Genomic DNA, 15,439 nt, shown 5'->3' with positions numbered 1-15,439 from the left:
AAGAAAATTAACAGATTAATTTAAGTGGTCCAAGATACAACCAATGAGTTCCATACAGAGCAGGAAAAAGTATAGCAAAGAAATTATCAAAGAAGTAATACAAGAGTACTTCCCAAAATTGAAAAGACATGAGTCTGGATTATAAAGCACAAATGCCAAGTACAATGAATAAAAGTAAAAACAATCAAAACACCATATTTTGAGGTATATAACTATGGAATATCAAAACACCAGGAATGATTCTGGGGTGGGGGGGGTTACATTCAAAAGATCATGTATCATAATGGCATCACACCATGGGCACCACAGAAGACACTAGTGCAATACTTCAAAAACCTTATCCTAGAATTCCCACCAAAATTATCAATTATGTACAAGGATACACATGCAAAATCTCAAAAATGTTACTCCCCATGCACCCTTTCTCAGAAAGATAATAGTATGTGTGTCAATCACAAAGGAAGGAGTACATCATGAAAGAAGAAGACCTAGAATCCAAGAAAGGAACGCTAAGCTGAAGATGAAAAACAGCCAGAGCAGAGCTAGGCAAAAGAGCTGGAGAATTAAAGAGTCCAGACTGGAACAGGAGGGAAGATGACTCCAGGAAGGATTATTCTAGGTAAAAAAACAAAAACAAAAACAAAGCAACATCAACCAGACAAAAATCAGCACTGACAGATAATGTGATAGACTTTATGGTATAGAAAATTATACAGAGGCATCGTACAAAACTGTAAAATGTGGGAAGGTATGGGAAGTGTTAATCAGGGATTTAAAAACAGAAACAAGAAACTAAGTAAATTAAAAAAGAAATTACTAAAATCAGGAAAAACTGTTTTCAGGAAAGTATTGTTAACTGACTCAGCAAAGTACACTAGAAAGATAAGATGACTGTAAGATGAATGAAGAGAGCTAAGATCTTCAACTATCATAACACAGTATCTGTAAATGAATAATGCTAGAGATGGCAGAAGTTACAAGAGTTTTTCCCATATGCCTTTTTAGCATTATTTGACTTTTAAAATATATATTGATAAAAAGATAAATCATGAAAATGGCATATATGTCATATTCTAAATATAAAAAAATTAGTAGTAGCAATTAGTGCTATATGACTACTGATAGGTCAGACGAAGAGGGCATCAGGGGAGTGGTTGCACATAAACTGAAAGCAAGGATTCCAGGGTGTTGTTACTTCAAAGTAATGGTATGAACAAAAAAAGCTCTATACCAATCCACCATTATAATCATACTGCTTAATATCACATCTAGCACATAGTAAGTGGCCAAAAACTATTCTGTAAATAAATACACGAGTAGGATAGTTTTTACACTATGATCAGTATCTAACAGACAAACATGGCTAGAAAGGAAGGTCCATGGAGAAGACTAGTGGGAGCTAAGGCTAATGAAGCAGACAGAGGCCAGACCACAGAAGACTCAACTGTCAAGAAATCTGCATTTGATCCTATAGGCAACCAAGACATGCCAAAAAGTTTTTAGCTAAGAGGTACTTAAATAATGTAATGTTGAAAGATTAATCACAATATGGACTGGAAATGCGGGTGAAGAAAGATATAAAAACACCTGTGAAAATACACGAGAAATGTAAGGAAAAAGAGTCAGGATTTTCCAGCAAGGCTAGAACTAATATTAAGGTTCCTGAAAGCCATATCAATCATTAAAGCCTTTTCTGCTTAATGGAAAATAACATGGTAGATTATTTTCTGGCCATGTAATCCACTCGTAAGTGTACATGCCTAAATTACTTTGCCGGTTGATGACTTTTTCCTTAATCTGTCTTAGTCTGAAAAATTTTGACCAGTCTGTTTTTTAGAAATGGTATATCCATTAATGATAGAACAAAATATTAAATATCAATTAAAATACAATTACCAATATGGTGTGCCAATGAAAGACTTCCGTTTGGCAATTGTAGCTGTTATCTGTGCAGATACTCCAAAATCAGCTATTAAAAAAAATGAGAAACATTTAGGAAACTGACAGACAATAAAATTGTTTAAGGCAACATAAGAAGAAACTTTTAAAAGTTATTTTTATTAAGTTAATTTCACAGCAATATGGGATATTCTCAAACATCACATTACAAATTTTAACTTTAATGGACTAGCATTAAAATATCACAAAGTAGTGAATACATATCACAGCCAAATAGATTCCCGTATATTCCCATATAAATCAAGTAACAACCAAGGTCAAGATCAAATAATTTTGATGAGAAAGTTATAGCTGAGAGAATGTAAATTGCCAGACTTATTAATATTGTAATTTCTAATTCTCAGGACTAGAAATCCAAGGAATATCACTGGAAGGGATCTTTAAGAGACATTATATTCCATTCACTTTCTCCATACCCGTGAATGACATCAGATAAACCAGTAAGTCTACTTGTAGCTTGAAAAGACATCCAATCAGAATATCCCCAAACTTAAGAATACATTTAGTACCAATATCAGTCCCTATCAGGAGATTATTTTTATGTATGATTTGTTACTATTCTTTAAGATAAATATTTGGAGATCTAATATTTTCTATTTTACTAATGATGACTTCTAAATCCTTCTCAAGTAAGATATAAATAGTATGTCTTTGAGTGAGGCACATAACACTGGCACAAAATATTAAACTGCTGATAAAAACTGTTCACCAAGCAATCAATAGATAACTAAAAAGAACAGGACGTATCTTTTCTGCTTTTCCCATATTTAGAAGCCACGTAGGAAATTTTTATTATGTTATTTCTAGATACATGTTCTTAAATCTGATTAATCTCACAGGTTATAGTCCAAAATAGTTGTATCTATATTTTTATAAAATACTTCTTTTTAATTTGGGTTTATCTAATAGACATCGTTTAAAATAACTGGTATTTGTTATTAACTATTTCATTTAATACTAACAAACATGACTTTGTTCATAAAACTATAATGAACATTTGTTCTGTCTTAAACTTGCAAAATAAGTCATTATTTAGGTTTTGAACTCTATTTTAATTGAAAATTTAACAACCTAAAGTTATAAAATAAGTTACTGTTTGAAATAAAGCAACATTCAGCATCTAAATTACATTCTTAAATAAGTAATGCTGTTTTTTATTTTAAAAGCTTTATGTAAAGAATAAAGTGTTTTTGGAGTTACTGATTTTTTTATATTTGTCTTCTTTTTTGGTTACAAGGTAATTCTGTACAGATTTCTTACTATTATAGAAGTCCCATTCCTGGGTTTAGGGGTGAAAGACTTCAGAAGGATATTCTTTCACAGTATCTTTACAACAAATTGTCTCATGTGAAGGACAGACTTTATCCCTGTTTAAGGGAAGTGGATACAGAGAGGCGATGGCACGGCAACGAGATTTCCATCTAAAAATACATAGATGCCGTCTTAGGAGAGGGAAAACCTGGTCCTACAAAGGAAAACATAAACTTCACTACATTTTAGAATAGAGTTGTGCATGTGACAAAATTCCAATTTACTTACCCAATTTCACATGACCATTATCCGTTAACAGAATGTTAGCTCCCTTTAAAATAACAATATTTTAGTTAAAGTAGGAAATAGATATTTTATCAGACAGCACATATATACTAAATATACATATTTAAAATAATCACAGCCTTAGACCTAGAAATACTTAAAGTGTGCTTAATTAAAATGTTATATCATTAGAGTCACAGGTAAATCTACTGTCCACTTTTTAGGCAATTTGACTATCCTTATAAAATGTTCTGCCTTGCAAAAAAGCTGCTACTAACATAGTATGAATGTTAATATAAAAGTGATATATGTTTTCATCAAAATGTTATTTCCTCGTTGATCAAACACTATTATTACACTAAAATGTAACCTTACAAAGCATTTTCAACTGTTTACATTACACTTTAAACTTAATTATTCTTTCCTGCGTTTTTGTGTGTGGTTTTCTTCTTCTTTTTTTTTTTTAAGAACCTCCCTTTCTAGGAACTCACCATCAATTGAACAGGGTTGGTATATGAGACTGTACCTTAGTACACGCTGCTTAGTACATGAGGTTATCTACCCTAATGTGCCTTGCCAAGCACTTAGGCCCATCCAGTATATAAACAACTAGCCACAGGCCCACACAATTAAAATGTCATTCGTCTGCATGATCTGGCTGCATTTTAGCCACTTTTGCTTCTTGACCTAAGCTCAAAGAAGATAATGATGACTTCATCTTCAATAAGCTCAAAGCTTTTGGAAGAGGTAGAAATACTATATCCCAAAGGTATTGTAGACTCTTTGGTCCAAGGTGCCATCAATCATGTAAGTATGGGTTTGGTGGAAAAAATACTGGGAATCCTCCTACTCTCAACCAACGTGAGGAAGAAACAGTAGAAGACTAGTTCAGGAGATAGGGCATTGGGCAGAAAGAAAAAGGCTCCCAAACTCCAAATGTCACCAGTGAAGCTGAGCTGCACCCACCCACTGATACTACTGTAGCTCTATGGAATAGTGGGGGAAGAAGAAAAAGGAAAGAGACTAGGAGCAGGGATTTCAACTTGATCTAGTCCCTAGCCATCTAAGACTTCTGTCAGAGGCTTCAGTTTGGCCTTTCTCCAGCTCAGACTAACTTTCTTAAGTTATAGCTTATATCATGTCACTTGTATATCATGGCCTTCCTCTCCTCCATCCCTTCCCTCCCTGAGAGGCCACTAGTAGTCAGGTGCTATTTTAAGCTCTGGGGTTACAGTAATACATAAGTTCCAGTTCCCATGGAGTTTACATCCAAGTAGGGGAAAAAATCTAAAAATAAATATATATTTATCATCTATCTATGAATGAATGAACCAACAAATGATTCAAAGTCAGGCAGAGATAATTACTCTGAAGACAGGGCAGGGAAGGCCTCTCCAAAAGCAGTAATACATGAGCAGAGATCTGGGTGAAGTAAGCGTACAGAGCCACGCCAAACTCTGGGAGAAGACTATTTCAGGAAAGGAGGAGGAAATTTGAAGACCTGGGGCTAGAATGAGCTCAACATATTCCAAGATTGGCAAGTTTAGTGTGGCTGGAAAAGAATGAGTAAAACAGAGACAAGTGGAGTGTAAGATGAGGTCACAGGGAAATGCATGGGTCAGATCATGGTATAACTTTGTAGGTCATGGTAAAGGCATCTGAACTTTATACTGAGTGTTATGGGAAACAAATGGTGGTTTATAAGCAGGAGAGTGACAAGATATGGTTGAAAAGGTCCCTTTGGTCGCCAAGTGGAAAAGTGACTACAAAACTACTAAGAATGGGAGCATTGAGACCACTCAGAAGGCTATTACAGAAGACCACATGATATAGTATTATGGTGGCTTAGACAGGAGTAGAAATGGTGGTGATGGCTCAAATCTCAACCCAATTAGGCCCACACTCTGAAGTCTAGCACACAGGTCCTTGCATAATGGAACACCAAACTACCCAACCAGTCCCATCTCTAATTAGTCTCACACACTCTCTTCTCTTCAATAATATAGTACAGTTTTTATGTTCTCTGAAATGGCCCACACTTTCTAACTTCTGTACCTGCTCACATTGTTTTCTCTGCTTGAAATGTACTCCAACTTCCATTTCTGACAAAAATCTATCAATCCTCCCAGATCATCTACATGCCAATGACACAGAACCTTTCTTGAGCTACTCATCTTCCTGTGAGCTCTTCTACCTTTGAACTCCAAAAGCTCTTTGGTTATGTCTTTTAAGTGGCTTACAAAAAAAATACCTTCAAACGAGGGATCTCAGCAGGTTATCTGTGAGTCCACTGAAATTTCATGGAAAATTTGAAGACGTGCACGTAAGGGCATTTTCTCAGAAGACAGTTCATGGTTTATCATCAGAGACCCAGAGAGCAATAAGATTTGCCCCAGCCTCTATCCTCATAAAAGGTTAAAAATCTTTATGTTAGAGAAAATGTTCGAAAACAAAAGAGGAAGAGAGAAATAGGAGGAAGGATGAACAAAGAAAAAGGGACAAGAAAAATAAGTGAAAGAAACAAATCTAAACTGGGGAGATGGCAGTATCCTTAGAAATATGCTGAGGATTCCTACCATAACACCTGCTGTACCACTGAGCTAACCCCAGCACATCTAGAGCACCTGCTCTCCTCTGCCAGCTAAATAAATAAAAGACTATGAGAAGGCAGGACACGGTGGCTCACACTTGTAATCCCAGCATTTTTAGGAGGCCGAGGTGGGAGGATCACCTGAGGTCAGGAGATTGAGACCAGCCTGGCCAACATGGTGAAATCTTGTCTTTACTAAAAATATGAAAATTAGCCAAGCATGGTGGCAGGTGGCTGTAATCCCAGCTACTCGGGAGGCTGAGGCAGGAGAATCACTTGAACCCGGGAGGGGGAGGTTGCAGTGAGCCAACATCGCACCACTGCACTCCAGCCTGGGCAACAGAGCGATAATCTATCTCAAAAAAAAAAAAAAGAAAAGAAAAGAAAAGAAAAGAAGACTATGAGAAAATGTTAAAGGTCAGTTTATCCATTTTGATGCATGACTAAGACTTAGACTTAAGACTGCAAAAGCTCACTGAAATGGTCAAAGTATAAAACTTACTAAAAACTATAACTTGATGAAAGCTATAAACTTACTCTGCATTTTACTAATAACTACAAAGAAGCTAAAATGTTATTAAAACATTAATCTACTGAATGATATACTTTAAAAGGGTGAATTTCATGGTATGTTACTTGTACCTCAATAAAGTTGCCATAAAAAATTAAACTATTAAAAGTATCACTCATTTTTATTATGGTAACATTTCAGATAAATCTATCAAATAAAACAATTTTGCCCAAGACAATCTGATCAGAGTATTTAAAAATGAAGAGAGATTATGTTAAAAATATAATGTATACCTTTATATCTCTGTGCATTTTTCCTTTACTGTGAAGATAATACAATCCCTGGAGTTTCAAAAAACAGAAAAATAAACAAGATTTTATCACAGAGCACACTTTGGGATTTTATGTGATCAAATGTGTAGTATTCTGTGTATTTTATTTAATCTTTACAGGAGATCTAGAAGTAATCATTAACATATTTTAATGAGATCTTTAAAAAAAGATCAAGAAAATGACTAATTTTTCTAACAAAATTTTCAGTAAATTCTACAAACAGTTTGAAATAACTGTTTTTTTTTTTGAGACGGAGTCTGGCTCTGTCGCCCAGGCTGGAGTGCAGTGGCGCGATCTCGGCTCACTGCAAGCTCCGCCTACCGGGTTCACACCATTCTCCTGCCTCAGCCTCCTGAGTAGCTGGGACTACAGGCGCCCGCCACCGCACCCGGCTAATTTTTTGTATTTTTAGTAGAGACGGGGTTTCACCGTGGTCTCAATCTCCTGACCTTGTGATCCGCCCGCCTCGGCCTCCCAAAGTGCTGGGATTACAGGCGTGAGCCACCGCGCCCGGCTGAAATAACTTTTAAAAAGTTTATACCTAATTAGTATCAGAGTGTTTGAATTCCCATGACAGTGCTCAATTTTCTTTGTTATTAAGAGGAAAATATACAATAACAGATCCATAGTGCTCAAATTTTAGGTTATATCATCACATTTAGGCTTTAAAGTATTTATTGGGAAATATAATTTGAGTTCATTGCACAATTTTCAAATGTATTAAAACTCATTTTAAGAGTTTACCAAACTAAAATGTTTAGTTCTTACTTTGCTGAACAGGTAATGCACAATAAGTAAAGACTTAGTTTAATGAAAGATGTTATTTCTGAATTAGCACTTGATTTACCTGCAGTGTTTCTCTGCTAACATATGCAATTTGCAGTTCTGACAGAGGTCCAGTTACTGCAAAAGAAGAAAGTTAAGACTCATAAAATTAGTCAATGCATATTTTTCAATATATAATAAAGTTTTGCAAGTTTAAGCAACAGACTTAATATACCTAAACAATTCTACTGAAATGTAAGCTAGGACTACAGGCCTGAATTACTGTCTTACTGTGCCTGGCTCCAGTTTTTGCCTTTTTTTTTTTTTTTTGAGACACGGTCTCATTATGTCGCCCAGGTTGGAGCACAGTGGTGCGATAGCAGCTCATTGCAGCCTCGACCTCCTGGGCTCAAGTGATCCTCCCACCTCAGCCTCCTGAGTGGCTGGGGGCACAGATGCACGCCACCACACCTGGCTAGTTTTTTATTTTTTGCAGAGATGGGGTCTCATTATCTTGCCCAGGCTGGTCTTGAATTTCTGGGCTAAAGCAATCTTCCCGCCTTAGCCTCCTGAAGTGCTGGAATTACAGGTGTGAGCCACTGTGCCCAGTCAAGTTTTTGCTTTTTAAAAATCTGACTTGCTCATCGTTGTATCTCTAGTGTGCAGAACAGTGCCTGGCACAGAAAAGCAACCCAATAAATATTTATGGAATGAATGAATGAATGAAGTAGTCACTGAAATTAATTATATTCTCATTTTTATATCTCATTCATCAATATAATCTCTTAAAACATCAAAAGAAAAGATGTCCAACAGGTTTAGCTAGTTTTTATTAAAGCTTTTCAACTGACGTAGAACATGTATTATGACTAGTTTTAAATCAATACTTTTTATAAAAATACTAGCCAGATAGCTATAAAATTAACATATGTTCACTCTAAAAAGTTTCAATCAATAGAAAAGTTTGGAAATTAAAAGTCTCTTCTTCATCCAAAATGTTACTCAACAGTAAGCAATACCAATAGTTTGGTCTATAATCTACCAGATGATTTTAAACAGACATTTTATAAACTTTATGTATCTCAGAAACACATAAGTGGAATCATATTACAACATACAATTCTGAAACCTACTCTTTTCACTTATGATGAACATCTTTACATCAATATACAGGTCTTAATCTTATAAATAATATTTCCTGTGTGTGCATCTGCTAAGTCCCTCCAGAACTCATGCTGAAACTTAATCTCAAAGAGGCAGGACTTTGAGGAGGAGATTAGGTCACGAGTGCTCCTCCCTTGTGAATGAGATTAAGACTCTTAATAAAAGAGATTTCAAGCAGTGTCCACTCTTTTTTGCCCTTCCATCTCTTCTGCCATGTAAGGACACTGTGTGCACTCTATGAGAAACGGGTCTTTGCCTGACACCAAACCTGTTGGCACCTTGATCTTGCACTTCCCAGCCTCCAGAGCTATGAGAAATAAATTTCTGTTGTTTATAAATCAATCAGTCTCAGGCATTTTGGTATAGCAGCACAAACAGAGCATCTGTACACTATAAAACAGTTTTCTTTTTCACTATTAAATCACTTTAGAATAAAGAAATACATTAAGTGGGAGAGACTATCCTAGAAATTGAATTAAATTCCAAAGATAAAAACCTTGGCTAGATAGTAAACTCACATTTACAAAAACTTAACAGATTTGTAAACATGTTTAGTTTGGAATACTTGCAGTATTTCACAATTATGAAAGAGAGAAATCTATTCCACTTAGATTATTTTAAGGACAGGGTTGGGTTTAAATGTCTACGGATAAACCATGTAACTTACTTCTGTGGCTTCCAAGCCCACACACATTCAGTAAGATACAACTCCTTGAGATTTCTGTTTCTATAATACGATAAATAAGATAATCTGAAAATAACACTTAGAAGTGAAAGGCAAATTTTTTTTTTCAGAAATAACCTTTTCAATTACTAGCTAAGTTTACAAATAGTATGATAGCTTCCCAGGACACAAAAACAAAAACTGAAATGAAAAATAGAAGGTAAAACTGTGAAAGAATATTTTAGCTGTCTCTTAGGGGAAAGTCAATCTTGGTAAGCTAGGGCTTTAGCATTATCCTTTACACGGTACAGAAGACAAGGACCTAGGTCTGCAGAAGAGCTAAAACAAACACCCATATACAACTAGAACCCTCAGAGGGCTACATCCTCATTAAAGGTGTAGACAAGCACAGAAGATAACTAGGGATTCTGGCTGTCATAGGGATGGAGGAAAAATGCCTCCTCTTAGAATTTGCCACCATAGGCTTCCTTACTCATATTGAGCGTTCAAATATATATTGGAAACAATGAGGTCACTAGGATCCCAGAAAAAAAAAAAAAAAAAAAAAAACCCAAAAACAAAAAACGAAACTCTGGAAGGACACACCTTCAAATGCCACACAGAATTCCCACCGAAAAACCTCATTAATGATGATCTCAAAATCCAAAATTATAAAATAAGTGAGAAAATAATTAACCATAAAGATATAATGGGTTGTGGAAAGTTGTTAAAGAACAATATTAAATAAACAAACACAAAAAGCTCAATGGAAAATAGATAAAAAATCCTACTATGTTGGAACAATAAAAGGTTCTACTGTTCTTCAAAGTAAAAGTAAACAAAAGTTAAAGGGGAAACCTCACAAGCACTAGGGTTATTAAAATAACTTTCCCTTCATCAAATAAATTATTCTGTCTATATAATGACAATGTGATAAAACTGAGGCAGAAGAGAGAGACACATAAATGGAGGTATATGTCCTATATGACCGTGCAAGTATACAACACTATACACTAGCCAAAGAGTATTACACATCGCCATGAAAAGGTTATTTGGTGGAAAACTGGGTGCAGCCAAAAGAGTGAACACACAGAAAGATAGGATTTGGGGTTTTGTATATGCATATGAATCCCCAGTATTCATGTATGAGAACCTCCAAGGGTACCTGAAAAATGCCATTTTTTCCCACTAACCCAGTTGCTGACCAGTATAAATAAATCAGTATTGACGAATTCACATTACTTTGTTGCTTCTACCAGTTAGGTTAAAATGGAATGGTAAGAATCATGACAACCTATTTCTGTAACTAAACTGGTCCTGCTTCTTAATGAAGAAAGCAAAATCAGACACCTAAGACCAATCATATGGATATGTGATGAAATCACTAAACAATCTGAGAATGACTAAAAAAAGGTATTCCTTAAAAACTAAAGATGTAAAAGTAGGAATGAAAACAATAAGAACAAGACACAAAGGAAAAAATAACGGAGGGAGATGTAAAATAGAACTAAATAATTTCTAGACATGAAAATATATGGTAACCAAAAATAAAATCTAATGGATGTTCTAATACAGCTATAAAATCAGTGACCTGGAAGATCGATACGAGTATCTCTAGTGCTCTCCTGAAGGACAAAAAAGTGGTAAATAGGAAATTGAGTTGAAGAGACATGAAGATCTAATGTACATCTAACTAAGATTCTAAAGGAGAGATTGCAGATTGGGAGAGAAAATATTTGAAGACATAACAATTGATAATTGTCCAGATATGATAAAAGAGCAAAACTGAGGTAAGCCTGTTAACTCCTAAGCAGAAAAAGTAAAAATAAACCCATTCTTAGGCACCAGAAACACCAGAAATTAAGAGAAAAAGACTAAAAGGAATTAGAGATAAGAACAGATTACCTGCAAAGGATCAATAATCAGACTGACAGAAGGTTCTAATAACTATAGAATCTAAAAGACAATGGCCCACCTTCTTCAAAATGCTGAAAGAAAATACCTGTCAACCTAGAAAATACCTATCTATACCCACTTAAATGATCAACAAATAGTGAGGGTCAAACGCTGAGGACGTTTACCACTAAAATATTGCTGAAAAAACTTCAGGAGGCCGGGCATGGTGGCTCATGCCTGTAATCCTAGCACTTTGGGAGGCTGAGGCGGGCAGATCACAAGATCAAGAGTTCGAGACCAACCTGGCCAATATGGTGAAACTCCATCTCTACTAAAAATACAAAAATTAGCCGGCGTGGTGGCGGGCGCCTGTAGTCCCACAGCTACTCGGGAGACTGAGGCAGAAGAATCGCTTGAACCCGGAAGGTGGAGGTTGCAGTGAGCCGAGATTGCGCCACTGCACTCCAGCCTGGGCGACAGAGCAAGACTATGCTTAAAAAAAAAAAAAAAAAAAAAAAGAAACTTCAGGAAAAGGGAAATTAAGCCAATTAGGAAGGGAATCAACAGTAGAGAAATTCACCCAAATTCCAACCAAAAAAAAGGGCAGGGGAATAGCCATTTGAATTTCTAACACGGAAATCACAAGCTTCTAGAAATACTATTTGTTTTGTAATATAAAATAATGCCAAATATCTCTTCCTTTTCACTGAAACTTTGAAATCAAAATGACACAAATAAAGAAAAGTTTCTCAAATATTCATTAAAGAACAACTATACTTAATCCTAAAAAGTATCCTAAAAAAGTAACTTTTCATAAAGCAGAAATGTTCTCATACTCCTTTACCTGGTCTTCAAGGCTCTCCCTATCCGACCCCATGCCCACACCGACAGGAGTGATCACACATGAGTCACACCTTCATGTTACTGTACCAAGGCTTCATCTCTGAAAATGCACTTCTTTGTCTTATTATTATTATTATTATTACTACTTTGAGACGGAGTTTTGTTCTGTTGCCCAGGTTGCAGTCCAATGGTGCGATCTCGGCTCACGGCAACCTCCGGCTCACGGCAACCTCCGCCTCCCAGGTTCAAGCAATTCTCCCCCCGCAGCTTCCCGAGTAGCTGGGATTACAGGTACTCGCCATCATGCCCAGCTAATTTTTGTATTTTTGTAGAAACGGGTTTTCACCATGTTAGCCAGGCTGGTCTTCAACTCCTGACCTCAGGTGATCTACCCGCCTCAGCCTCCCAAAGTGCTGGAATTAAGGGCATGAGTCACTGCACCCGGCCCTTGTCTTTTTTCTACCCAGTTTACCTATCTTTTAAAGACCAATGTAAATAGCTCATTTTCTTTATTAAGCTTTCTAAAATGATTCCTGAAAATCCATCATTTTCTTTTTCCTATTTCAACTGTAATTAGCAGCCCAGTAAAATACTATTATGTCAATATTTAGGTTAAGTAAAACCTATGCCAAGAAGACAAAGTGAAATTAAGTAAAATAGAAACAGTAAAATTCTGGCCCAAATAGTCTTACATGTCTGCTTTAGTACAATTTGCCCCTCAAATTACTTAAGTGGTCCCACACTAGAAAACAGGAGCCCGAATTCTGTGACAAAATGAGAAAAAAGGTCCAAAATATTTTCTCAGAAAATAGACAGGATTTTATTTTACATTAATCAAAAGCCTAATCTGCAGTTTGCGACAATAATCCACCAACAGAAACAGAAAAGGAAGAAAAACAAAAGGCTGTTTATTTTACTTTACAAATCTCTCTTATATACTCCTTGAATTCCCAGTGAAAAATGTTTTAATCATTTTTTAATTCCTCAGAATCTGGCAGCATCTAAGAGAATAAACATTTAATTGATATTTCTTGAATATATGAGAACAAAATAAATCTTTCTATTATCATTACTCATGTATACACTGGATATTTTACCAGCTTAGCATTAACCAGCAAAGCCCTTGCATTTTTACAGGTCTGAGTTTAAATTTTTGAAATAACTACAATATGCCTCTTCAGAATTAGCAAATAATTCAAATGCATTTAATTTTCCAACTTGTAAATTATAGTAAAGATTCCTCCTTTCTTCCGTATATATCTAAAATACCTTTATATATCCAAACAATATAATGATAAAACATAGCTTGCTTTCCTTAAGATAATGTTGATGTTTTAATATAGTAAATAGCTGTATTTTAAGAAATTCAACCTAATCCCTATAAAAATACAACTTTGGTCTTACCGTGATAAATATCCTGTAAAGAACCACCTCCACAAAACTCCATGCAAATCCAAAGCTTATCTCGCCTATAAAGAGAAAAGAAGCATGTATCATATTTTCATGATTAAAACTGTCTGTGTGAGGTAACAAGTATTTTAAGGTTGTAAGCTGTAACACTGAAAAACAACAAATGCAACGTGTTATCTTTAAAATAACTAATTAATCTTTATGAGTATATGAATTACTTAATATAATGTATTACTATAATCCAACCTGAGGTTTTAAACTTATAATACATCATTTGTTGGATACAAAGTTGTCATCAGGCACATCCAAATAATGAAAATATTTCCCTTTAGTTAAAAACTTCTCCTTCCCAATAGTTTATACATCTACCCAGATTCTTCACAGACAAATGGCAATAAATCTCAAAGTATACTACTTTGCTAGCACTCTCATCAACAAAACAGGCAAAATATAAATGTTAGCTTCATATTTAGATTCAACAATGATTTTTCCAAAATACTGTTAAAATTTTTCACTCGCTTCTCTTTAGATAGCACTTCTCTCTCATACTCAAATTATAAGCTGTTGTAACCATATAGTCATAGGAGAAATAATCAGCAGTGATTTATATAGCCTATTCCTTTGTTCAGTCATTCATTACTTAATCTCTTAAAATGTACCAGGAAATGTACTATTTGTGGTACAGAGATGGGAGAGAAAATCTCTGAACTCAGCAAGCTCTAATGCAGAAGAAAGATTCTACCTAAATATATGTCTGTCTCCCTCACCACTGCCTTCTCAGTGTCTAGCAGAATATCCAGCAAATAAATATTTGTTCCATAAATGAATGAATGCATGAGTGACTGAAAGAATAAACATGTCGAATTAGATTGAGATCAGGAAAATATGGCCAGCGAACCAAATCTAGCCTGCTGCCTGATTTTATACACCTCTGCAACTATGAATCGTTTTCCTACTTTAAAATGGTTGGGAATGGGTCTGTTACTTATAACTAAAATTAATAAATAAAATGGTTGAGAAAATAATAAAATTAATAATATTTGACACATGATGATTACATGAAATTCAAATTTTAGTGCTAATAAATAAATTTTCATTGGAATACAGTCGTACTCATTTATTTCTATACTGCCTATGGCTGCTTTCACGCTAGAAGAGCTGAGTAGTCGTGACAGAGACCATGTAAGCCCACAAAGCCTAAAATATTTACTATGTATCCCTTTATGTAGAAAAAGTCTGCTGACTTGGTGGGTTGGATCATAATTTGATTAATGCATAATCCAGGCATGTATAAAGTACTATGGGAACCCAGAGATGAAAATACCTAGGAAAATGAATGGAAAGTTTTAGGGAGGAGAAAATATTTGAATTAGGTCTTTTGAAATTAAAGTAGAAATTTGCCTGGGAGAGACAGGAAGGGACCTGTGTAAAAGAATGAAACCTTGAAAGAAATGCACATGTGGCAGACTGTGGGTGATTTAGTGTGAGTTGAAGAAAGTCTGCCTGAAGGGACAGTAGCAGGAAATAAACCTAGAATAGGCTGGGTCACACTGTGAAACAATCCTTTGTTTACAAACTTTTCAGTTTAGTTACCTTCCTGTAGATAATCTCTAGTCGGTCCTTGTCTCTCTTAAAATGTGGCATCAAAATCAAGTACTAAGATCCTGAGTGTTACATGAACAATACATTAAAAAGTGGAGATGCTGAGCCGGGCCCAGTGGCTCACACCTGTAATCCCAGTAACTCAGGAGGCTGAGAGAAGAGGATTT

At 35.4% G+C, this 15,439-nt stretch overlaps 1 protein-coding gene across 10 annotated transcripts in view; it reads right to left on the bottom strand.

Annotated features, from left to right (window-relative positions):
- Positions 1–15,439, bottom strand: part of MAP4K3 (mitogen-activated protein kinase kinase kinase kinase 3) — a 189,325-nt gene that overhangs the window by 78,982 nt on the left and 94,904 nt on the right. For 9 of the 10 annotated variants that reach the window (XR_006691463.3, XM_005576048.4, XM_005576050.4 and 6 more), the window contains 5 exons: positions 13,665–13,729; positions 7,776–7,831; positions 6,890–6,937; positions 3,499–3,541; positions 1,897–1,969 (listed from right to left, as the gene is read on the bottom strand). Coding sequence is in view for 9 of the 10 variants with exons in the window: in XM_005576048.4 (XP_005576105.1) it covers positions 1,897–1,969; positions 3,499–3,541; positions 6,890–6,937; positions 7,776–7,831; positions 13,665–13,729 (285 nt within the window). In the remaining variant the exon portion in view is untranslated. The remainder of the gene's footprint in view (positions 1–1,896; positions 1,970–3,498; positions 3,542–6,889; positions 6,938–7,775; positions 7,832–13,664; positions 13,730–15,439) is intronic. The other variant, XM_045368604.2, reaches the window with a different exon arrangement.

This window comes from Macaca fascicularis, chromosome 13, assembly GCF_037993035.2.
Source record: "Macaca fascicularis isolate 582-1 chromosome 13, T2T-MFA8v1.1".
Lineage (NCBI taxonomy): Eukaryota > Metazoa > Chordata > Mammalia > Primates > Cercopithecidae > Macaca > Macaca fascicularis.
The sequence above is the reverse complement of the archived record's forward strand: the minus strand, read 5'-3'. Positions and strand labels throughout refer to the sequence as shown.